The 26,058-nt window shown below is 47.9% G+C and overlaps 1 protein-coding gene across 2 annotated transcripts; it reads left to right on the forward strand.

The window, feature by feature from the left end:
• The first annotated feature begins 12,622 nt into the window (after positions 1-12,622).
• LOC142052336 (uncharacterized) lies at positions 12,623-25,575 on the forward strand. 2 transcript variants are annotated; one of them, XM_075082223.1, is made up of 3 exons: positions 12,623-12,977; positions 14,911-17,124; positions 18,431-25,575. In XM_075082223.1, exon 2 carries the CDS (start codon positions 15,247-15,249, stop codon positions 17,122-17,124), a length of 1,878 nt encoding a protein of 625 aa, XP_074938324.1. In that variant the 5' UTR covers positions 12,623-12,977; positions 14,911-15,246; the 3' UTR covers positions 18,431-25,575. The 2 variants fall into 2 exon arrangements, with proteins under 2 accessions (XP_074938324.1, XP_074938323.1); XM_075082222.1 differs by lacking the exon at positions 18,431-25,575 and having other exon boundaries at positions 14,911-17,125.
• Positions 25,576-26,058: the final 483 nt, after the last annotated feature.

Here is a 26,058-nt window from a genome sequence, read left to right on the forward strand (position 1 = left end):
GAAGGGAGGAGACATGACTTTGGCACGTTTTCCCTAAAAAGCTCCCCTTTCTGCAGAAATGGTGTCACTGAGAAATGTCCTTAGAAGTTTTCAGGGGACCCTCTGGAGATTTGTTGCCTGTGAGCTCAGGGAGCCTATTAAAAATGTCTGCACCATCAGCACAGACTGCCCAAGCTTTGACTCACCAGGGCACAGCACCGTGCAGCATCACCCCGCTCCCGCTGGTGGCTCTGGGTGGGCCAGCTGTGCCACCCGCCCAGCTGTGCCACCTGCCCAGCTGTGCCACCTTCTCAGGAGTCAGTTTGCCCCAGGATCAGTTATCAGCTGTCTTACCAGCTTCTGAGGAAAAAAACAATGTGCTATTCCCAGCTGGGATCGGAGGAGATGTCAGTGTATGTGCTGTCTAGCACTAATTAGGAAATAATTGTTCCTAACGAGGAACGTTATGTTGAGCATGTCAGCTGAGTTCATCACGTTTTTGGAGTGTGGATCGTGAACCTACAAAGTTTAACAGACAGCTTTTTCTCATGCAAACTGGTTGGCACATGCTGTTTGAAATGAGAAGGACAGAGCTGAACAGGGATCTGTTTCTGAGAGCACTGTATATAAAGGAGGCCAGATGGAATGAAATAACTCAGAAGAGCTGAGTGTCACATACTTGGGAGCTTCTTAATTTAATTTTTTTTAGTACCATGTAAATGTGTTTTTCAAGGCCCTTTGCTACTGAGGTTTCCTTGTTGATCACACACCCTCCCAGCAGACAGTGAAAAGAATGGGGAAAAGCTTTACATTCCTTGGTCATCACCAAACAAACGCAGGTAACCAGAACAGCTCCTCTAAGAAGAATAACACAGCGCACCCCTCCCTGTGTTTTCAGCCTACTAATTATCAGTATTTTTCTCCATGTCAGCTTACAGAAACATTCATTACCATGGGACATGGCTTTTGTTGAACGGTGTTAGTACATGAATGCAGTCCAAGACAATGCAGGAAAAGTAGATTTGGCAAGATCGTGTTCTCCTCCCACACTCCTGCAATTACTGTGGGTCAAGTAAAGAAATAGGAGGCAGTTGTTGCAAACATGGTTGAATGTTACCTGCACATGCAGAAGCAGAAGCGTGGGGCTTCTGTGCAAAATGTCCAATAGACAAAGGCTGGAATAGCTGGAGGGAGGAAAACTCAGTCACAAGTAAATTTCTGGCAAGTAGCTCTCTCCGTCTGAGTTAGCCACCTTCAGACCTTCTCAAGTCAGCAGAGATCTAGTCAATTTGGTCAGGGGGTCCTGAGGCACAGTTCAGACGTGGACCAAAATAGGCCAGATGAATCATGACGTGAGAGTGACTATTTTCTCCTTTGACGACAACGGAGTCTACAGTGATTAACGCAGCTGTACGCTTTGTTAGGATGGACAGTTGCTTCCTATATACTGGCTTTATTTTACTAGTGTCTTGATTTTTCTCCCTATCTTGACCGCTTGATTCCTCTATGTAGTGTGACTAAACACTTCCGGTGTTCCTGAGAACCTCAGTCATTCTGTTCCCCTCACTGCTACACTGCTTGAAATCATATTATTATGGGGAATCTCAAGTTTCTCTGCAAGAAAAAAAAAATGGAAAAACTTTTCTTTTAATCTTTTTTATCAGGTTTTATGATTTTAGGAAGAGGTTTAACTTAAGCTTTGGCATGTTCAACCAGCATCTCCAAGGAGCAGCTGACAGGAGCCCAAGCCTTGTTGATTTCACAGGTCCTGTTGTCTTTGCATTGGGAAAAAAATCCTCCATCTTCTGATAAAAATATACTGAGAAATTCTAAATCCTGACAAGTATCTTCATTCCTGTTTGATGCTTTTTCTCAAAAAAAGGAGGTCAAAGTCTACAAGTTACTGAAGGAAGCAGCTTGTCAGACTCCTGCAGAACCAATATCTTCACTTGAATCATCCAGTGATTTCCAAGGAAAATGCTCTCTTCTGCATCTCCATCAGTGATAAAGAGGCCTCCTAAGAGCCCCCATACGTGAGAACTACATTGTGATTGCATGTCATTTTTGTCCACTGCAAGGTCTCAAAGGATATGCACAACAGAAGTGAAGGCAACCAGCTGTGAGGAATTTTGGAACACACAGAAGTAAGAAGGCCTATATTTTGTATATGCACAACAGAGCAGCACATACGCTTTTATTCATATCAAAGAAGACCGAAATTAGGTGTCTAAATGTAGGTGTTGCATTTTGCACAGCCTTGAGGTATTCAGGATACCCACACAGGGAAGAGAGATATGAGACAGAGCCCTTGGAGACTTTTGCTTCCCTGGAGCAAAAGTTGGAACCTGATAGGGCAGAGCATCTCAAAAGACATTATGTAAGCCAATGCCACACTATCTTTCTACATCATCCTCAAAGACATCAATGAGACCCTTTGCATACTAAGTCTAGGACTTGGCCTCACCCCCCCTTTGGTGGTCTAGGTGTCTAGTCTAAGCCAGGTGTCCAGGGTCCCTCTACAGTCAATGGAGAGAAAAAGGATGCTCTAGAGGACATCTCAGCCCACTTATCTTCAGCACGTTATCTTGGGGTAGGCTAAGCCTTTATATCTTTTACTGACAACAGAGGGACCCTAATGACTTCTCAGAGAAAGTCTGTCTCGACAGTCTGAAGCTAGCTCAGGTGATCTGTGTCCCAGTGTGCTGCTCAGCATGAGCAAAGTTATCAGGATCAACGTAGCAAGATGCCGCAGACCTGGAAAGAGGAGCCAGGGCAGCATGAAGAAGGAATATGGAAATAGTCTACAAGCACATGGCTGGGATTGTGCCACCTCTGTGGATTGTTGTTGGATAAACAGCCCCATTTGTTTCAGAAACACCATGTTTCCACTTTGCAAAAGCAGCCTGAAATACGCTCTACTAAAAAGACACAACCCAGCATCCCTCACAAAGAGAAACTTGAGGAGCTCATTGCCAAGCATGTCGCCGGCACCCGATTGCCAGTCTGTTTGCTTTGTAACTAACTTCCATTGCCCAGCCCGTGATATAGCAGCGACCAATTGCTTCATATGAAGAGCACTGCCCGGTGTGATTACACCAGGCGCGCTTGCAAACACAGTCACACACTGTGAGATGCTGTAGAGGCTGGTGAGGTTGTATTCAGCAGCAGCAGCAACAGAAAAAGGCTATGCTGCATGGCTAACCACACCAGAAGGAAATGATCCATTATGAAAGAAGCCTCTTTCAGTGGACAGGCTGAGGTGGCATTAGAAAGACTGTGACATAAATTCAGCTTCCTCCTGAAAGAAACACTGAGATTTATTGACTGGGGAGGCTGGAGCTTCTCCATCACTGGAGGTGTTTAAACAGCTGTTAGACAACTGAGAATAATGTGAGCAATTCATTTCATGGGAGAAAGATTTTAAGATAGGTTCATTTTATAAAGATATCTTCATGCAAAAACCTGGAGACAAATGAAATGTAGTGGCACTGTTTCCAGTGCAGGAATATGCCAAGGTAACACAAAAGAGAGGGATGCTCCTAGCCAAGATGAGTCACTGATTTTTATTTAGACTTTCAGAAAGAACTGGTCACTAGCAACAATATAAAACTCTTTTAAAACCATTCTTAGAGTCAATTAAAGCACTGTAGGTGTACAAGGACAGGACACCTAGGTGCAGGACCTAGGTGTCCTGCCCTCTCCCATACATACACCTAGGAAAGTGGATGGAAACTTGGGTGTAATTTCCAGAACTCTTAGTGTTTTACAACATGGAGGAAAATTGTTTCCCTGCTCTGGGCCTTGGTTCCCCCACTGGTGAAACTGGAGATATTGGTACCGACCTTCAATTCCCAATTCTCCATCAAGGAGCAGCAAGAGTGGGGCATCCCTGCAAGGGCTTCATAGAGGATTCAAAGCTGACTGAGAACTGCAGTGGTTTCTAGTACCACAACATTAGTGCTTCCTGTAAAGCTGCCTAAGAATAACTGAGAAGATGGCAAGCCCATAGGGATGTTTTCCCAGGCTACTGTGATCTGCAGTGCTGGGATGCCGGAGGGCTCCTCTGTGTGCAGCAGCTCCAGTTCATATGATGGCAGGATCTCGCCCTCCTGGGCCACTGTCCTGTGCAAGCAGATCAGACATGGGTACTGAACCAACTCCCATTGCAAGGATTCGGGGGACTAGAAGATCAGAGTCTATCTTCTGCCTAAGTATATGCTTCAAGATCAATGGAGAGAGCCTAGTTCCACTCCAGCAGAAGCCGGTATTAAAGTTCTCATTGACTTCAATAGCAGAACAACAAAGCTCTGGCACTTCAAACGTTTCTTTTACAGTGCTTGTCCTGTTAATAAGCACCATCCAGTCCTTTCCACAGGGGAGCCATCCACGATTCGCCAACAGCACTTTGCTCTCCAGGGACGTAGCCCATGTTTATATAACCATTGCAGCTCTCCTACACAGGCGGAGAGGGGACTAACAGCTTCCCACTGCACAGAAGGAGCCTTGGAGAAGCAACAGGGGATTTAGCTTCCAGCAAAGGCATTGTGCTTGTGTTGAAAGTCCTCTCATTTTCAGTTCCGTGGCACAAAATGCTAACTCAGCCCGGTCCACAGAGAGGGAGATGAGTGCCTGGGTTCACACTAAATGACACTTATCATCACACAAATAGTATTTATATCAGTTAGGGAGTTGGAGAAGTCTTCCTTAGAGCCTAGAATAGAGTGGCTGAAGAGCATCCATTCTTACCATTTTTAAAGCTGGGACAACTCTTAGAGTGCAATAGCAAAATTTGTACTTAAATCTGTAGAAATAGTAGGTATTCAAAAGTCGTTTGGACATGGTCCTGGGCAACCATCTCTAGGCAGCCCTGCTTGATGAGAGGGTTGGACCCAACAACCTCCAGAGGTCCCTTTCAACCTCAACCATTCTGTGATTCTGTGAGGTCCCTTTAAGTACAGGAATAAACTACCTGTTGAACTTCAGTCAAAACTGGATGCCTTTCTAGGAGACAGGTGATTACTCAGAGCTTCACTTTGAGGTACATTTCCATGTTATTCATTTTACTGGAGAACAAATTTGATATCACCATGGACACCCCAGGGTTTTATACACACATACACAAGGTAAATCTACATACGACCTATGAAAGAAATGAAAGAAAAGGTAGAAAAACAACGCTTGGTCTGAATTCCCACCTCAGCCCAGTGCAAAACCTGATTCCAGATAAACAAGACACAGCCAGGCATCAACTGTGTGCTCAGATACAGCATTGCCTTGCTTCACTTAAATGAAGGGGGAAGAAATAACCTTGGTACTTATCCTCACAGAGAGGTGACTACTCATCACTGCAGAATCACACTGCTGTGCCCTGGTGTATCCAAAAGAGCAGCTCCAGGCTTGGGGAAACAGTTCTTGTGCATCACCTCTCTATAGGAGAAGTTTAGATAAGCTTAGATCCCTCAACTTCTCTGCAGGCTTTCCAAGGTCCCTCTGGACTGCAGTTCTGTCAGGCCCTTAATTTTGTGCCACCTGCTGATTTTCTGAGAGTAACTCTGACATTACCTAGGTCATAAGATCTTAGGATCTTAAGACTGTTCAGGCTAGAAGGGATCTCAGGAGGTCTACAGCCCAACCCGGCTCAGTTATGAGGGCAGATCAGGTTGCTCAGGGCTTTACCCAGCTGAGTCTTGAAAATCTGCAGGGGTGGACTGCACTACCTCACTGGGCAGCCTATTCCTTGTCTTAACTGAAGATCATCAACATCCTGGTCAATATGGGACCTAGCGGTGGCCCTTAGTGCACTCAGCTTGTCACTAGCTGCTGCTTGAACACTAAGCCATTGATCCATACCCTTGCCTTCTGATGTATGGGCTCACACTGCAGATTAGTACTAAAACCCCCATTTATTTCTCTTGCTGTTGCTAGGTGATAACAAGTCTCTTGCCCTACTCTGATGCCTGCAAACAAGCTCATTCCAGGAGCTTCAAATTAATTGTATAGAGAATGAAATCACATCTTCAAAGAGCAGTGATGCTCAAGCTGTTTTTACATCCACTCTGCTCTTGCTAAGAATTAGTGTTGAATGTCAGCATTTTGTTAATTTTGAAAGCTGGTGCTTGCTCAAGATTTTGCTTCAAATAAAGGATTTGGCTTGATCCAAAGAAAATGGGGAGAGCATGAGAGAGTCATGAAGGTGTTTGCAATGCTATGCAGAGCTACAGCTGCCTGACAACATGTCATAGCCCACACTGACTGAGAGGCTAACAAGGGAACATGGCTTTTTTCATTCCCAGCCCTGTTTTCTGACCTTTAAAGCATCCTCTCTTTTGAAGTAGCATATAAAATACAAGAACCAGGTTGTCACTCATTTTCTCTACCTCTAAAAGAAGTATAAGAAAACAAGACAATAAACCCTTAAATGTCAAAAATCTCTTCTCCCCTGAGCAGGCACTAAACAAATCCTTGTGACTACTGCAAGCTCACACTGCAAGCTCCTGCACTCTGGAAATGTGGGCACTTTACCATGACTCCTCACCTGGCAAGATGCTAAATATTTATACACAGTTGTCAAGAGGCCTCCTTGCTGGCTCCCTCACAATGGCTGTGATGTGAAGCGATGTGAAGCCTTGGGGACGCAGGAGTACAAATAATGCTCTGGGTGTCTCCTTTCAGGAGGCTGAATCACCAGGAGCATGAGATTTAAGGGTCCTTAATGTCCTTGAGCAGGAAGGCTCACAGACTTTTTTCTTAAAACACTGGCTTAAAACATGTGGACGTCCTGCTGTAACTCCACAAGACCCAAATTCTTCATCTGTGAGTCTGGTTTTTAGGGCTGCTTGGCTTGAATCCAAAGGGTTTTCTGGCTGTGTTGGTTAAAAACGCACCCTAAACATGACAGCAGCTAGGTTTTGAAGGATGAAGACAAAGACTTTAATTCCACTGGCCTTTCACATCATTTAAAAGAGGTAAATTGGTGAACTGATCTATAGGTTGTTGAGAAAGTCACAAAAGCTGGTGAAAAGTTCTCTTCACCAGCTAGTTGCTCCTCTGTAGATAAAATCACTTTGAACTTATGAGTATTTCTACCCTCCAAAAATTACTTTATTATCCTTATTAAGTCTTGCAGACTTTATATATAGAAATCCTGACTATCCTTTCCCAAGTAAAGGAGAATGAGTGAGTCTGAGGATGGTGATGGAGGGGATCAGAGAGGTGAAATCAACTGCAACTGAAAGAAGTAACTGCCCTGTGTCAAAGGAAGACCATCCTCTAAGCACAGACTGAGTATTTCAGCATGGGGTTACTATTTTTCTTGGTTCGGGGGACAGGGTGGTGCTTCTTTCTTAGGATGGAGTATGTGTCTAGGAAGCAATGCAAGGAGGAAGGAAATATCCTCTACACTAGAAGGCAAAGAAAGAGAAAGATCAGTGCAGCAGGGCAGCCTAGGGGATTTAGTTACACATTTATCAGCAGCTCTCCCACAGCTGGTCACAGCTCTCAGGGCTGTATGCAGCAGGGTACACTGGGGTTCCCCCGAGCCCTGCATCTTGTTATGTGGGCAGCATCAGAGGAGGCATAACACCTTCTTGGCCTCCTGGTAGGTAAATTCACACCTGCCTCTTTCCTTTAGTCTCCATTGACAAATCCCAGGGAGGAGTGGGGTGGGCAAGAGTCAGGAGAAAGTGGGGTTTGGTCCTTCGGGCAGGCTGCTGACAGCAGGATTTACAGGGCAATATGTGCACGTCTGAGCCAGGCTTCCTAGGTAGCATGCAGAAAGCAAGTTGGTGTGGCCCAGGGTGTGATTCATCTCAACCTAAGGCCGATGTCTAAATTAGAGCAGATGAATCATACCCCTGAAATTCCTCCACTGAATATAAGCTCCTCTCATTACCAGGGAGCCTAGCTCTGCTGCAGGTATTTGAAAGCAAAGGCTTCTCCTTCTCAGCAATGCCTACAGCTGGGTTCGCCCACACTGCCTTCCAGGCAGGGAAACTGAGGCACCGCCACAGGCCCGGCTCATGCCCAGACTCCACTTTTGTAATCTGGACTTGGAAGGCACCTACCAGTCTGAGGGAAAAATGCTTGGTTCCCTCTCAGTGGGTTGTGGGCAATGATATACATTAGAGAGCAAGTAGCAAGTAGCATTCACTGCTCAACTAGCTACAGCTTTATTGCACGTGATTATGGGCAGGGACAGCCTATGGGGTTTGTCTGAGGAGGAGGGATGAGGCCAGGAGAGTAAGAGCATTGGATAGCAGCTGTTGTGTTAAAAAGGCACTGGGAAGGGTGCTCTGTTAAGCAGCAGAGCTGTGCTGCCTTACACCAGCTTCTGAGATGCTTCTCTGCTCTGCTACTGATGTGCTGTTCAACCTTGGGCATCTCATTTAGACCTTACTGGTTTTTTAAATTTCTCTTATGATGAGGTCGTCGTTTTGGGAAAGAAAGTTGCAACCAGGTTGAAGAGAGTGGGACTCGGGATAAAAAGGGTGCCTGGTGCGGGGCTAAGTCCCACGGTCCTTGTAGCATCCCAGTTCACTGCTCACCATGCAGAAGACATGGGAATGTTTGATCCCTCTCACAATTCTGACAGCACTTGGGGTCGAGTGGGCAGGGCAAGGAGGGGTTTCTGATTTGGGGGCATTACAGCCGTAACCCTTCCTTCTCCCTCCCAGCAGAAGCCCTGCAGTCACCACACCTAACTGCAGCTCTCCCCAGGAAAACAAAACCAAACAACAACAGAGTCTTCAAGTACAAGAAGCCCTTTGCTTGTAGGACGGACAGGCAGACAGATTGCTGTGGTCTGGCCAAGCCTGAAATCAGTGCCAGGCCCGTTTGTGCTTAAACCAGTTTATCATTTCGAGCTCTCATCAGATGAGTATGGCGGATACGGAAGCGGCCACAGACACCGCAATTATATGCATAGCAGTAGGACAGGAAACCGTGGGCTTGGGCTGCACAATGAAGCTGTAGGACATGTGGGCCGAAGAAAGAAAAGCTTTTCTTCCCAATTAGATGCTCAAAAGCAATTAAAGAAAAGTGGGGGTGGGGGGTGGAATAGCATGGAAAATTACTTGTCATTTAGACACTTTATTCTTCTTTATCACATTTGCCTTATTGTCAGAGTTGTTTCCTAAATTAATAAAAACATTGTATAGTACAGCAAGGCAGCCAGGGGCTCTCTCAGCCTCAGCTGGCACCTACCGTGTTTGCAAATCTCAGGAACAATCACAGACTCACCTAAACAAATAACTGAGCTTCCTGCTCCCTTATCTCTCCATGTCATGTTGTCCAGCTCCCCTGCATTGTGTGTACCCAGCACAACAAGCCACCTCGCGCCCTCAAGCCTCTGGATGTGATTAACTGACTGTGACATCTTCAATAAAACCTGCAGCAATATTTCCTTCTAAAGCAGAATGAAGATTTCATTTATCCCTCCTCCTTTATTTTGCCAAATTCCATTTTTATTTCATTGTATAATTAATCAGTCTTCGGAGCATATGACAGCTTGGCTTAAATTTACTTCTCGCTTCTCCTATGCAGCCTTGTCAGATACAGTCGGTCGGTCAAACACAGGGTTGGATTCGTCTGAAAAAGCAACACAGAAATCTCCAGTCTGGATCAGACCATTACTCCATCAAGTCTAACGTCTTGCCTCCAACAGCAACCAGCATCAGGCACTTCAGAGAGCGAGAGGTGCACCAGGTGCTGGAGGAGAACGCTACACCAAAACACAACTTGCCCAAAAGGGAAGATGTTCCTAACCCTGGTGGTCCTCTGACATGAGAGGGAGCCTGTGCCCGGCACGTGAAGGGCACACCACAGACACACACACAAACACGCACATCCCTCCTGCAGCCTGGATAGCAGCTGAGCTTTGTGTTCACTCTGAGTGCCCATGGGATAGTCCAATCTGCTTGGACCTTGACCAACCAGGTGAAAAAATATGATGCGTGCAAAGCCTGGAGGCCGCTCAAAGGCAAAAACATCCGTGGATAACCTGGGACAGATTATGTTCTGCAAAGTGCAGAACTCCAGGCACTAACAGATAAAATGTGAGATTGTTTCAGTCTTATACTGTTCTCTACACCTGGGAAGTGCAGCATAGAGCTTGCTGGTGAGCTTTATTTACTTTTTACCCTTTCTCCACATAGGGTTTCTTTCCTACTACTGCAGTATCTACAAGTTTCATTCATTTCACCTTTCCACTAAACACCAAACATATGCAAGCTGGTTATCTAACTTGCTTCTGCTCCATGATCCCCTCCCCAGCTCTGTGCAGGCCTGTTCCTTCAGGCTGTTGCTCCCATAGCTGGATAAGCTGGGCCTATGTCTTGCCTTTTGGTCATGCCAGCACCTGTGTTTCCTGGACCGACTGTCTGAGTCAGGACATCAGGTCGCAATGCGGTGGTTAGAGGATTTGGCAGGTGAAGTGTCTGGGGAGCTGCCGCGTTTGATAGGAAGGGGCATGAGGAAAGGAGCTTGGGGGTGAGATCCTGGTCTGGGGAGATATTGGGAGGATCTAATCCAAATAATAGCAAACAAAGGTAAATATATACATATATTTGAGAAACAGAGGAAGAAGAGGTACACAGGACACATTCACACGTATATTTATACACACTACCCAAACACAAGAAGGCCTTATTAGATCAAAAGTGAAAGATTACCTTTTAAAAATTGTAATTAAAGGAAATCAAGTTGCCCAAAGTGTGAGATTTTCTAAGCGAGAGCAGGCCGGGCAGAGCTTTCACTGGCACCTAGTGGTTCGTTGCAGAGACAGAATCACTGCAGCCGATGGCACAGCTTCACTTCCAAAGTGGGTTTCTCTGGGACAGCAGAGGCTCTGGTCAGACCAGGAGGTCACCACTTCCAAACTGGGCTTAGGAAGAGGCATTTTTGGACATAGCCTAGCCCTGCCCTGACAACTTTGTCTATGAAGCCCTTTTGGGGATGAGCGTGCACCATTCTGAGTCTATTTTTGACTGCATGAGAAAAAATTTGGGGTCATACCAAGGCATATTTGATCTCTTCTTTTCTTGGACTTTGGGGCTTTGTATGAGCCTGAGGGGACAGCAGGCAGATCTGGTCTGTTTGAAGGAGAGGGTGAGCTGTGGGGGAACTCACCTGGGAAAATGCAGATGTCAGTGGTGAGAAATAGGAGCTCTGAGGGCACAAGTCATCCACCCTGCTAGAGGCGTCCACTTTAGAATAAGGTAAATTGTGCCCAGGTGGACGAATGGACACTGACAGAGCTGAAACAGCACGATCCTGGCCCCTTCCTCCAGATCCCTCTGGCAGCAAAAGAGTCACACAAATGGTCCCCGCAGCTGCCCCAGGTCCTGTCTAAGCCTCTGTCCCTCCGTGGTGCCACACGCCAAGATGGGGCCAGCTGATGGAGCTGCTGACTGGCACCATCCGAAGGGTTGGTACCCAGGATCTGTGGGGAGGTATTAAGGAAACAGGAAGGATGGAAAAGGCAGAGCATGTTGCCTGAGGAGTCCTGCACATGAGGAATCTCACCTCAGCGTACATGGGGTCTACTGTGGCCTAACACCACGGTCTCCTGTCTGTCCAGGAGCTCCTGTGGCACTTTCATGCATCAAAGCACAACACCTTCAGTAAAGCAAACTGAGTGAGGCTTGTGTATCTTCTGCTGTGCAAGTGCTGGTATAAAGATGGTTAGGTTTGTATGACTTCCTTCACTGGACTGGGATACAAGCTGGAATGTAGGCACACCTTCATTCTGGTTTGCCAGCTCATGCTGCTGGTTTGTACTGGGGTATAAAGCAGACTTTATCCGGGGCACATACAGTGTGTAGCCTAGATCTGAATTCCATGGACCCTGTAACCTTGAAATTCCTTCTGCGAGCTGAGCTAGGCACCTCACCATCTCCTGCCTCAGTTTCCCTGAACCAAAGAGGAGGAGAATAACATGTTTGCAGCCTTGTGTCGTATTTAGGACAGGATTGGAGGTGCTGGCTTATGCAGGAATGAGTGTTATTGTCCAACCTCAGAGACACAGGACAGCCCCAGGGAAGAGTCATGCTGAAGCAGCTTTTCATCATGCACATGCTCCTAAATCCTTCCCAAAGAAGCATCCTGGGCTAGAGCTTCCTGCTGAGTCTCTAAGCCTCATTGTGCAGGGCAGACCCGGGAAGGTCTGGGCACCTTCTCTGAGTTCCTGCTCAGGCGGTGCTCATCACTCTGCTAAATGAAGTCCATATGCCTCAATGTCCACCCCTGTCAAATCTGCACGTTCCTTTTGTGCTTTCATTGAACATTAAAAGGGATCCTTTGCTGGTAACTAGGCACCAGCCTCTGTTTCTACCTCCCCGCAGGGGGATTGCAAGCTGCTAGGGACACAGAAATACTCCCTGAAAGGCATCTTTCCTCTCCTGACACTTCCTGGAGCAAGTCCCAGACAATCAGCCTGGGAAGGAAGAAGGAGGCTTGCAGCACTGTGGGATGTTTTCCTTCCCACAACAACAATAACAAAAAAACCACCAAACACTCTCACCTGGGGCAAAAAAGAAATGGCCTGATCGTGACCCACTGGCTGCCAGAGGGGGGAGAGGGCAGGATGGGGGGACCAGAGCTGCTGGGAAGAACTACAATTCCCAGAAGGCAGTGCGAGCCGGGGACCCTTCCAGCTTCCCACCAACATAGCGGTGCAGAAGAAAGGCACATCAGGGAGAAATTCTCCTCCTCTCCCTCCCCGTGCTCCCGCTGACACCTTGGTGGCAGCATGAAAATCCCTCCCAGCAGTGCGAGTCGAGAGCATCTCCCCTGTCCTCCCTCTGCTCCTTCAACCTTTGCTCTTTGTCTTTGTTTCGCTTCACCCTTCCTCCGGTAGCTCTCACTGCACCAGCCACAGACTTCCTTTAGGTCAGCCCAGCTGCGGCTGCAACACAACTTGCAGCCAAGTCGAAAGCACTGTTGTGCCACTGAGACTTCCCCGGAGGAGAGAAATGCCAGCCAGAGATTGATGGCCTGCTCAGGTAAGATGCTTTCAGCCAACCGCCTTTCATTTGTCCGGGTAGCCCAAATAAAAGATGAAGCAACTCCCTGGAATCTGATTCTGTCCTTGATTCAAACCCTGAGCCTGGGGGATTGCAGAGCTGGAAGTAAAGGTAGGATTTGGATCTGTACGATCTGGATACTGGGGAAGGAAAAAAAAAAAAGGAAGAAAGTAGGCAGGAATGTCTTCTTTTACCCTGATCTTATCGCTTTTTGGCAAAATCCAGAGGCAATTGAAATGCTGCTGCTGGTGAGGTGTTTCCTCTGAGGGACGGGTGTGAGCATCCATGACAAGGAGAGGCGCCGTGGACACCGCCGCGAGCCCAGCACCCGCTCCACCTGTAGCTGCGGCTGAGCACATCCCCTGAGCATCAGCCAGACGTGACAGGAGGGTCCTCGGTGGTGGGAGGCTAAATCTGCTACCCGCTCAGGGGGTTAATGAACTTCCTTGGGAAAAATACACTAATGAACTTTGCTGAGACCTCTTTCCAGCCTGGCTGCTGCTGAGGCTTTGTCTGCTGAATCAAAACCTGTTGTAGATGTCACATAGCTGCTCCCACACCTAGGGAGGGGGGCCTGGCCCCCTTGGAGTCTCTCCTCCACTAGCAAGCAATAAACACAATTCCTGCTCCAAGTGAGTCTATTTTGTCTCTCCTGGCTCAGTATAATTTTGCAGGTAGCTGGTTTTTTGTTTTTATTTCTGTTTTTGTTTTCCTGTGGTTCCTTTGTACCAGCATGGAGAATTCAGCTTGGACAGGAGCACCGTTGTGCTTCATTGGTGGCTCTTACCAGCATCAGTGGGACCCAGATGGGTTAGCTGAAGGGGAAACATGAGCGGCACAGCTAAATCCAAAGTGGTAGATGCCCACTGCATTTACTACTCTGACCTCTCTCCTCTGAGGATCATGTAGCTGCAAATTCTGCATCGCAATTGTGCTTGGAGGTTTGTACTCTGTATCTCCCATTGCCTGTCCCCTGATCCATGGTGTTCTCCCTCCCCAGCCCCCTACCCCTTGGTGACAGGCTCCCCAGGGACTCATCTTCTCAGCCACAGCCTTCCCACCGACCCAGACATCCAGGGACAGATTTCACTGACAATCCATGTTCTTTCTGGCAGCCTGCCCCATAACTGGTGATTTTGGCAGCAGCACCTTCAGCCGTCAGTACCATCAGTAAAAGACTGCCCAGCCACGTATAGTCTTGCTGACAGTCATCTCCAGCACCACTGTCTTCCTCCCCTCAGTCTTTCTAGCTCTTTTCCCTGCTGCAGTTTGGAGTCTTGCTAGGAGATGTTGCTCACATCTCTGTTGGCCCTGATATTCTTTTTCTAATGGAAATACACAGGACCCAGACCCTGCTGTCAGTTGAACCTGCTTGGACAAGACAAAGTCACTTAAGGTTTCCATGTCTCACCTCTCCAGCTGCCCACTGAGGATGCCATTGCCCTGTCTTCTGTGCATGGTTGTCTGCCAGTACAAAGCAGCACATCTCAGGTTGCAAATGGTGCCCAGTTTGGTTTTCTTCTATGTTTTGGGGATTTTGGTTGCTGCGCAGTCACTCCTCAAAAAAATGGGACTTATTACAAATATTGCTTCAAAGTGCATTAATTAATTATTTACTTATACATCTTGGTCAGAGGTCAGGGGAACATTCTGAGAGTAAATCACTAGCGCAGCAATAGTAGAAACAAAACCCCAGCGTCACTGCAGCAGCAAGTGCATCACAGCTCCCCCATTGTCAGGGGACATTAGCTTCTTCCTGCTCTCTGCTGCAGCCCAGCTGAGCCTGGGGCTTCAAAGGTCTCAGGTTCAGTCCGCCATGGAGCAGCCGAGTTGCCGTCCGTTGTGTTTACATAGCGAACACAGGAGGTGGAGGAGAAATAATACCTTAATAATTCTCCCTTTATTTTTTCAGTCTGGCAATCCAGGTCTCCAGAAATGCCAGGAAAGCATCTCCAGGGGATCAGGGGAGGCAGGAGATGGAGTTACAAGCATTGCATCTGCAAGCTGAGGTGGAAGGAGGCTGAGAAATGAGGAAGACCACAGACTACTTGTTGGCCTGGCTTACAGCAGCAGCACCCTTTCCCCTACGGGGAATAAAGGGCATCCATTAAAGTACACTTTGATGAGCATGTCCTGATGGTTTTTGCATCCTCCCAGACAGTCCATCCCCATAACATTCTGGCTTTTTTGTGCCTGCTGGCTGCTTGGCAGCCCCATCACGCACCGCTGGGTGCAGGGCGCTGCTGCCATGAGGGACTTGGTTAAGCGCATGGTGCTAAAGACACACCCATGTCAGGAGTGTGGCAAATCCTTCAGCAAGAAGGGAAACCTGAAGAGACACCAGCGGATCCACACGGCAGAGGAGCTCTTCACTTGTGGGGAGTGTGGGAGGCGCTTCACCACCCGGGGCCACCTTACAACCCACCAGAGCATCCACACAGGAGAGAGGCCCTTCTGCTGTGGGGAGTGCGGGCGCTGTTTCCGCCTGGAGATATGCCTGGCCGCCCACCAGAAGACACACGCCAAGGGTGGTCCTTACCTCTGCACCCGCTGCGGCAAGAGCCTGAGCACAAAGATCTACTTCAATATCCACATGCGGACACACACCGAGAAAAGGCCATTCGCCTGCACTGAGTGTGGGAAGAGCTTTGTGAAAAAGGGGACCCTCACTGCCCACAAGGAGACCCACAAGAGGGAGAAGCCTTTCAAATGTCCTGACTGCGGTAGGTGCTTTGGGCAAAGTGCCACACTGCTGGCCCACCAGAAGATACATCTCCGCGGGGGGCCTTTCATTTGTACGGAGTGTGGGAAGAGCTTGAGCACCAAACGGTATTTCAATGTCCACCAGAGGAACCATGTTAAGCAAAAGCCGCTTGAGGGACACATCAATGGCGTGTTTCTCCAAGTCATCCAAATTAAAGAGGAGCCTGATTTTGCCTTCAGGTCAGAGGAGAATACGTTGGAGAATATGACTCACGAAGGAGTTGTAGCCCAGGGGTGTAGCATACCTAGAAACCCATCTAATCCAAAAAGCCCTCCTTGGAAAATACAGATTAAGGAGGAATCAGACACACCCACTGATGACATGGCAAACATTACTGCAATAGCCTGCCAGAAGCTTTACATCAAGGAAGAGCCACCAGAAAACCCAGACTATGGAAAGCTTTTTGATCCAAAGATCCCACTGATGGCTTTACAGGGGAGACAGCTTAAAAAGGAAGAAGATGCTGATGGGCAGCATGAATGGGAATTCAGTAACCAGGTGCTCCATGTGAAGGAAGAACCACAGGAAAGCACTGAATTTGGGATTTATCATGGGCAGAAGCCAAACCTCAGTGCTAGCCAGAGGATCCAAATTAAAGAGGAACCTCGTGTGGAGGCTAACCAGCAGGAGAGCCAGAGCCCGAAGAGAAAGCAGATGAAATGCTATCAGCCCACCAAAAAGGGGATGGTGGAGAACCGGGAGAAACCCATGTCCAAGAAAGATCCCTCAACAAAAGGAGGTCCCAAGGGTGAACGCATATTCCCCTGTCCCGAGTGCGGGAAGAGTTTCAATCAGAAATCCAACCTGACCAGACACAGGAAGATTCACACAAGCGAGGGGCCGTATAAGTGCAGTGAGTGCGGGGAGAGTTTCCGCATGAACCGCAAGCTGATCCGCCACCAGCGAGTCCACATGAGCGAGCCCTTCAAATGCACCGAATGCGGGAAGAGCTTCACCCAGCGGTCAAATCTGGTTCGGCACCAGAGGATCCACACCAAGGAGGAGCCCTACCAGTGCCCTGAGTGCGAGAAGACCTTCAACCAGAAGGCCAACCTCTTCCGTCACCAAACAATCCACGTCCGCATGGGGCCTTGCAAGTGCACCAAGTGTGGGAAATGCTTCCCCCAGAAGCGCCACCTGATTAAACACCAGCTGCTCCACTCCCGAGGTGGGGCTTACAAGTGTGGGGTCTGTGGGAAGCGCTACCGGCTGAAGAAGTACCTGAGGAGGCACCAGAAGATCCATGCACGGGAAGGAACTGCTCCCTGCGCAAAACAAGGGGAGGCCACAAGGACCGGCAGTGGACCCCACCACACTGAACAGAGAGCACTGGCGCCCATGAAGAGTGAAGAGGAGAGCTGAGTGGGTCTGGTGTCTGCCCCTGGGGGAAAGCCTTTTGGGGAGGAGGAGGGATGGAGGCAAACTCTGCTCGCCTTATATATGCAGTACCTGGGGGTGGGGAGGTCAGCCTCAGGGGACAGTGAGTTTGAGGGGGCAGATCAGTGCTGGAAACCAGTCCTCTGCAGCTTTTCTGAGGACAACCCTTGGGTACCACCGGCTCACAGCTGTGGGATGGGGCTGGAAAGCCAAGCCTCCTCAGAGCACTTGGAGATGGAGAGATAAGAGCTTGGCACCCTTCATAACGGTATGCTTGTGCCTCTAAAGGCTGCCAAAGTTGTGGATTTCAGAATTGTCTTGTGTGGGCAATATATAGCCAGGAGGACCAGGTAGGATTTATTTTTATTACTTTACTTTTTCTGAGAAAGCTGAAGGGAACCTTTCCCATCTAGGCAAGGATTTAAAGCAAGGGCCAGATCTCTTCTTCTCCCTCTTGTAGCTCTGATCCATACCTTGTCAGCTGGGTGGTACAGATTTGGGAGAAACTACTGCCAGCCAGACCAGGGTTTTAAGCCTTGAATCCTCCAAACCAGGCTCCCAGGTTGGCCTAAGACAGGTCCCTAAAACTGAGTTATGCAAAATCAGTGACTGTTTTTCCAAAGCTAGCCCAGAGGCCTCCAGATTGTATTTTGGTTTGTGCCCGCACAACCCCACTGAGTGGCTGTAAATGAGAATGGCTTTTCTTAGCATCAACTTTTATATCTCTGATGAGCAGGTGGCTTTGCCACCACAAGTCCCAGAGGCTTGAGCCAGCACTGGTGCTGGTTCTCAGCCATCTGCTTCCCTGTTACTGTGAAGCTCTTGGTAGGATATTGACTTTATTCGGCATGATTTAGGGAATTCAAACTGAGCAGCAGGAATAGTAGAAAAAGTCTTCAGACTTTATGGACTACAGAACTGGAACTTGTTTCCTGGTTGGGATGTTTTCCCTTCCCCTCCCTGGTGTAAAGGGAACTGTGCAGCTACTCAAAAACATGGACAGTTCAGCAGTCTTCATTGCCCACTGCTGAGGATTTTGCTTGAGTGTTCCCTGGTCAGATGGATCTTTGTGTCTTGAAAGACCCTAGTGAAGTGGAGATGTGGAGGGAATCCACAATCCCCTGAGTCACTGCCCATGATTTCTGCAGCAGTGCTACGTGGCCACCTGGGCACTGCAGAGCAAAGACAGATATTAGGGTTTGTTGTGTTGCTTTAATATATAGAGTCCAAGAGGCAAGTAGAAAAATGTTCCATGGTGAAATAGTAGCTCTACCTCTCTGGTTTTGTGCAGGAAAAGAAGCCCCCTCCCCACCTCCAAGGAACACACCACTTCCTTCTCCCAGGACATGTTGCAGATGGCATCCTCTTGGAACCATCTGAAAGTCATGAAGTACGACTCTGGGAAGTTACCCGCTGTGATGCTTCAGACCCAAGCTGCTGGCTGTCTGCATTGCCTGCTCTAGAGCAGGGAAACTGAGGCATGGAGGAAAGGAAGGGAACAGGACAAATTGTACTTGAGCTTTGCCTTTACCAGCTACTTGGACACCATTGGGGTGAGGTGTTTTGACGCAGTGGCTCAAGCCCAACACTGAGTACAGCTGCCAAACCCCAAAAGTACGGTGTAATTTTGGTGTTTAGACTCCCTCAGTGTCACGCTCCACTGTTGGGTTGAACAGTTTGGCAGAGGTGAAACCCCCTTGCTTTCCAACCGACCTCAGATAATTCTGGGAGGTTGGGGGCGGCTGGGCTTAACTTCTGATTAACTCCAATGTGTTATCGTGACTTAGGTTCCTTTTACAATCTCAGAAACAGAATTAAGACTCAAAATGGAGTCAAGTGCCAAGTCACTTTATTTGGCCAGAAATAGGGTCAGGAGAGAAAATCAAAGGAAGGGAGAAAAAAAAAATGGTGAAAAAGAGAATGAGAGGGAGAGAGGGAGGGAGTGGGACTGTTGCAATAGCTATCACCATGGATCTGTGGCAGTCCGTCCAGTCTGGGCACAGGGGGGAGTCTGGGCATCTGATGCATCTTTGAAGGCAGTGGAAGGGGGGATGTTCCAGAACGCACCCCCGTCGTCTCTGCTGGTTTCCCCTTTTATAAGGTTGCTCCCTTGCATAGTCAGTAGCTGTTCTGCACACCCCTGCCTGCCACTCGGTGGTGGGGCGCATGCCCAGTACAGTCGCTAGAGGGTGCTTGAAAGTTCTAGAGGGTACGAGCAACCCCCCATATGTTGCCAGTCAGCCTTGGGCCCGGGCGTGTGCGCAGAGGACGAGTACTCGGAGATAACAGGGCGCACGTTCCTGCCGGGTTGGCCTTGGTGATTAAACTGTTCCGCTCAGCTGCCGTAGTGATCAGGCTTTAGTAGTGAAACTTGCCTGCCAACCACGTTGAGACAAGTTTCTAGTCCCTGACACTCAGCCTTTGATATAATCAGGCCCAGGACATGATTTCAAACAGCAAAGCAAGCTCCGACAGCCTCTGAAGGAGCCTACCTCTGTCCTCTCACCTATATGTTGTAGTCAAATTGATCGATATGAAGCTTCCCCTTAAATCCTTCTAACTTGGTGGAGATGCATTTCTGGGACAGAAAAGGCAGATATACAGAGGAAAACAACAAGTTTAGGATGTCCTAGGGGAGTCTAAGGGACATCCTTATTAGAAAAATGGGTCTGGGCCAAATGGTGGGTAGTATACTTCACTGCAGGACTGGGAAACTATGTTCCTTGGGAAGAATATGGCTGAGCCAAACTAGAGAAGCAAAACAGCCTCCATTAGGCTTACTGAGAGGCAGAGGTACAGCAGAGCCCTCTGGTGAGGAGAAAGTAATCACCAGATGGCTACCATTTATTTCCTTTTCATTAGCGTAGCGTAGGGCCCTGGAGATTGTTACCAAGAAGAGGAACTGGTATGAGAGGTTTGCCAGTTGTGTTACTGTGTCCCTGCACATAGAGAGGGCACTGAGCCTATGTCAGTAGCTTTCCTGGACGTCACTGGATCTTCCATTGTTGACCATGGCCAGTGTGGATGTCCCAGCTTCTGGGGAAAATCAAAGCTGATAGACTGCAATACCTCCTCAATAAAGTAAGTGTTTAAAGAAAAAAGGAAAACAAGTGAGCCTCTTTTCTGGTTTTTCTTCTTTTTTTTTCTCCTAAGTTGTTACTGAGAGAACCACACTGCATTCTACCCACACTGCAGCAGGTGAACAATGCCAGAGAAAGAGGCATACCAGTGGTAACAAAATGGATGCTGCCGGCGAAGACCCTTCTGTGCTCTGCTGATTGCGTTGACCAGCTGTCCAACTACGCCGAGAGCTCATACCTCCACATACTGACCCCAGGGCTGCCGTCAGTGACCCATACATAGGCACTGTGTGAAGTGCCCTAAGGTGTCTGCACAGGACTAGAAAGACACAGGCCTTATGGGAGGCCGTGACCTTTCTGGATGAGCAACTGGAGGCAGGAAGAGCATCTCAAATTACAGCAGACACCGTGGTGTGAGAAACAGAAATGATGCCCTAAGTATGGGTCTTTTTACCCATGAGGTGTATAAACTCCACTCTTGGTGTCCGGCCTTTGCATGAAGTACAAAGGGAGCCTTCCTTGGGTGCCACCAAGGTCTGCCTGGGGCATTTCACTATGACTTTCTCAAGGACACCTCTAAAGAGACACCTTGCAGATAGTTTGGGCTGCCAGGTCTGGTGTCTGCTGCTGACAGTTGTTTTGGGTTTGGATCAGGACCATGGAATAATCCCAGCTCCATGAGAAAAAATTGATTTATCTGGGGATTGAACAAAGCCAAATCCTTACTCCCCAGTAGCGAAACAGCCTTCATCCTTTTCTCCCTAAACCCATTAGAAGGGTCCCCAGATAATAATAAAATGCTTAAAGTCCAAATCATTGCCCCATTCTCCACTGCATGGATTTTATGCAGAAAACCACATCTGCAAGCATTCACTGAGCAGTTTCAGTCACCAAGTGAAAAGAATGCCCACAAGGTCTGATTTTGCTTTCAGGTCTATACAGTAAATTCAGCATGGTCAAGCTGAAACCAATGGAGTTAAATCAAAGTAAAAATTATGTTAATTAACAGACATCCAAGCTCTGATGACTTTTAAAAAAGAAGTCTTCTGGTCTTACACAGTGGGTCAGGTAGGGCTTGTCTTGAGTCACTTGCTTTCCTATTTATAGACATGCACATTGTTTCTGTGGATTTCAGGAGGAATTTGGCTGTGGGACCTTTTTGGATCACCTTGTTGACTCATTGACTATCTGTGTGTATCTTCTCAGCATCAGTTCTGTCTCCAGCATTCAGCATAGCCTGTCTGGAGGAGAGATGGAGACAGGCTGTGTTGGGGAGCACTTGAGCAAGAGTGCGTATTTTGTGCTTCAATGGGACGTCTGGAGCTGATTGACGTTCAGCATGCCCTCGTATGGTGGGAATGAGAGGGTCTTTGGCGTCAGAGCAAATATCTGTTCCAACATAAGTGCCTTGGGATGTTTACTTGCCCTTTGAGAACGTGACAGTTCCCATGAGAACTTCTTTGAGAATCCCAGGCTGCAGGGAGCCTGGTGTCCCCACAGATGGGGAATGAGGAGTCAAAAAAGACCAGGGTGAAAACTGAGTGAGCAACAGGACACTCAGTATCACGTACTTCTACACGTGCTTTATTTGGTCACTTTCAACTAGCAGCCTCCATAGGGAATGAGTATTTACTTCCCACCACCACCTTAGCTAACTCTCATCCCATCCAGAGCCAAAGTGATGCGACCAGGTAGCATCACACAGGACCAGGTTGTCAAGCTGAACTGGCTGTAGCCCAGGCACACCTGGAGCGACTGCCTCCATCTCCTGACCCAAAGCACAGTTTCTCCCTTGAAAGTGACTTCTTATGCTGGAACAAAACAAAGGTGAGACACCTCCATCAAAGGACCAAAGCTTCTGACTAGTCCCCACCTGCAGATTTTCTGGATAAGGTCATAGAAAAATCTGTGATCTCCTTTTCTAAAGTCAGTGTTAGCCAGAAAACAAAAGCAGCCCCTGCAATGGGGTAGGTGAGGTGGGCAGTGCTGGCCTGTGGCTCTCTGCTAATCGCACGGGCCGTGATTACAGCCCGTTGCTATCCTTTGTAAAAGGACTGCTGCCCCACTGCTCACTCTTTTTTTCCACCCCAAGCTGATTTCTGTCTCTTCTGCTTCTGTCTGCCTTCTTCCCTGGCAAGCTGCTCTTTCAAGGACACCAACCTCCTCCAAGTCACTGCAAACTGAAGGCAGAAGTAGGAAGCAGAGATCTGGAGATCCTTCCCTGCCAAGTCCAGGATTTTCTCCTTTTTCATCATCTGAAAAATAGGAGAAGATGCTTTGCAAGTGGAATAAGATACAGACTGTTCTCATTTCTACATGTGTATCAGCCTCTGAGGAACAAAACAGACTGAACAGTGAGGGTCTCAATGTAGAGGACAGCTTCTGCTAGGGGAGCAACAGGGTTTTGAAGTTATGCAAGAATAAGCCATCATTAAACCTGTGCTGAAGTCCCCTCGCCCTTAGACATGTCTGCAGAACAGAAAATGAGTCCCTGCAGGAGGGCTGGGAACAGCACTGATGTGAGCTCTCTTTGGTGAGAAAGGACTTGGGCAACTATATGTTGATCATGTGAACTACAAGCTAAGCAGCCCTGAAAACTAGTTACTCCTAGCCACCGCTCAAAGTGTTGCCCTAGGGCTGCAGGCAGAGATTACTTAGAGTCTTCTGCTGCGCAGATGAGCTGTGGTGCGTTGTGCATAGCCAAGGGCACAGGCTTATCCAGGCAGTATTCCAGGGCCCAAAACCTCCCCATCAAAGTTGGACAGGCAAAGAAACAGAAAAAAAACCCCTTGTGACAAAGAATGTGTTACTTCAATCAAGCTAATTTATAATAATTTTAACTAGCTTGGGGTAGGTTGAAGAGCAGAGAGAGGAGGGGAAATGTGAGGTATGGAAGAGGTGACTGTAAAGCCTCTGACAGATGGCAAAATGAGTTGTGCATCAGATCTAACAACATGAAGGAGAGACACAGAGCCTGGGAAACACCATGAAAACCTGGTTTCCCTGCAGGAAGGTGTTAGGGTCAGATCAAACCTCACTTACAGCTTCACCTGTTTGTATTAAGTTAATTTATTATCAATGACTTCAGGTTACATCAAAGCCCCATGTTGGGTGATGCAACTGATGACTCCATTTGCTGCTCATGGTGGGCTGAAGGAGGAATGAGCTTGTGGTTGTTCCTGCACCTTCCTGGGTTCTTGCTCTGCTCTGCAAAGCACCGCCTGCTGTTGTTTTACTAGGCTGAGCATCAGGGTCCTGAGGGAACCAGTAAGCCTTAATGTCCCTGACCAACCCCAAACGGAGCTTGTGTCTGCTACGTCCAGCCCCGAGAGAGTGCAGCCCACGAGCATTGTCTGCATGAGGTTCCCCATGGCTCCCCACCCCTTGAGGAGCAACCAGCCCTCACCGCTCCTAGACACAGTCAGGTTGTGTGGGGCTGTCTCAAGGAAGCAGCAGGAGAGCGCGGGGCTGCGTGGGCACACAGATACCACAGCGTTCCCAAAAGCACCTGTAAGCCTCTCTGCCTGTATCTGTGCACAAGAGCTGAAGTGCAGGAAGGAAAGATAAATCAGGAGAGCTTGTTTCCTGAGCATAAGCCCTTGTGTGGTCATTGTTACAAGATGATCTTTAATTGCAAAAACCCCTAACCAGCCCCTTACATTCCTGCCTCTGTCCCCAGCTAAGGGTTCAGGTGTGACCAAAAGCTGAGGAGCTTGTGATGAATTTCCTTGGACAGACCACCCAAAATCAGGCAGCTCACACACACATAGACACACTAGCCCTATGGAATTAAAGGGAAAGATGGGAAAACAAGTCACAGATCAGCATCCCTTTGCTCACTCTGCAGGCAGCAACATCTTAAAGGCACAAGTGGGGCACAGCTCATCTCTCCAGACTTTCCTCCTGTCCATAAAGCAGAGTATGGTATAAATTACCCCAGACCCTATAGATGTTCCTTATTGCTTCTCTCTATTAAAGCCCAGGGGGACAGAGCATGGGGCACTCCTGTTCCAAGCAGGACCTGTAGAGGTTCATCTTTTGCTTTTCCAGCCTTCTGGCATGTCCCCATCTTACGGTTCCGGGGAAGAGGGATGCTCTCAGGTACCATGGATGCATCTAGCCCAGGTGGTCTGGGAGCCCTATTCCTGCAGCACTGTCTGCCTCCCTTTGAGCCCTTTTCTCCTGGATAGTTTTGGAAACCTTTGACTCAGGTTTCCTGTGGCTCAGCACTTCAGCCCCTGTGATTAGTTGTCTGTCAGAATGGGTCTTCTTTTAACTCCAAAAGACTTTCCTGTTAAATATAGGACAAAGTCTGCAGCAAAGAAAATAGCAGTCTATTTTTCATTTTAACATCTCCATGCAAGTAATAAGCCTGATCCATCTTTAGCTCGACATAGGGGGCCCCTTTCTGCTCACCAAATTGCTTGCAGATGCTGGGGGCTCAGAGCAGCTCAGCTGCTAATGCACAGCCTAATGTTGCTTAGCTCCACTCCGCTTGCTTTTCGCAAATTAATTGCCAAGCACCCAGCATGGAAAGTGGCACAAGGCTGTGAAGGTCTGTGCTAGTATTGCATGCCAGCTTGGTCAGCCAGATGCTGAGTTTGAGGAGAAAAGGCATTCTGCTGCCTTCAGCAAGACAATTCCCAGGGTTTAGCCCCAGTCTGCAGGGGAATTTTGGACAGCCGGCAAGCCATGGCAGCGTTATACATCTGTGCAGTCTGAATATGACCTCTATACCCACATGCTTCAGTGTGTAGCTCTGCCTTGTGACGCCCTTATCTGGCAGCATAAAAGTATTCAATTCTGGTAAACAAGCGTCGCTACCGGGAGTGGGTCAGGCTCCACCAGAGACGCTGTGCAAGGGGGTACAGCCAAGGACTGCTGCCGAGCTCAGGCCGTGTAGGGGCATCACTGGCAGCCCAGCGCCACGTGCCTACCTCGAAACGGCTCCAGCTCCTCAGCAGAGCATTAAGGCTTAGGTCACGGTGAGTTAAACTGGGGTTAAAGCACTTGTCCCCCTGTTATGGTCTCCTCTTTCCATCAGTATAATTTGGAGACACTTGAATTTAGGTGCTTAATTTAAGCATCTTAACTCTGAGCTGAATCCCAGCCAGGGAGTCAAAGGCCTGAATTCACCCTGTCAGACTCTTTGACCATAAGCTGGAAAGGGGCCAAGAAGCAATGTAACGTAAAGGAGTAAAGGAAGTTTCTGGTCCTCTGGAAGTTTTTTTCACTTTATTGTGAATTCATGAATCCTTCAAGCTGACAAAAAATGGGAAAATTAGGACTACTAATTGTAAAGCCAGCAAAAAATTCTGAAAATTTTTCAATCTTCCTACATAAAAAATAAATGCAAGTTTATATTTTGGTAGGTTGGTGGTGTTTTTCTTTCGCTTAGGAGGATCCTATCCTAAAAAAAAAAAAAGTTTCATTATTGGGTAAAAGTAAAGGTTTGTTTAAATTTGTGTTTGTTTTCCAGGAAAAAGGTTGAAAAAAAATTTTCACTTTACCTGGAACAAACTCTTGGCTTGCCAGCAGATCAGATACTACCACATACTCATCCACAACTACTTTAAATAAAGGGCTTTTCAGATTTCCTAAATGCTTATATTAAAATGGGTGAATGAATAAGGTGTATAAGTGCTTTTGTTGGAAATAAAAGCATGCATGTTTCTAAGAGTGCAACAATAAGAAAGGGTAGTGGATGTGACCAAGCCTGTTGTACTCCCATGGTTGCTTCCACCAAAGTAGTGGTCAGGAATGAAAGAGGGAGTAAAACAAGTGCTTTTCCTTCCAAATAAAGTAAATATATAAAGAAAACTTGGAAATGAACTGAAGC

Source organism: Phalacrocorax aristotelis, chromosome 2, assembly GCF_949628215.1.
Source record: "Phalacrocorax aristotelis chromosome 2, bGulAri2.1, whole genome shotgun sequence".
NCBI classification, from domain to species: Eukaryota; Metazoa; Chordata; class Aves; order Suliformes; family Phalacrocoracidae; genus Phalacrocorax; species Phalacrocorax aristotelis.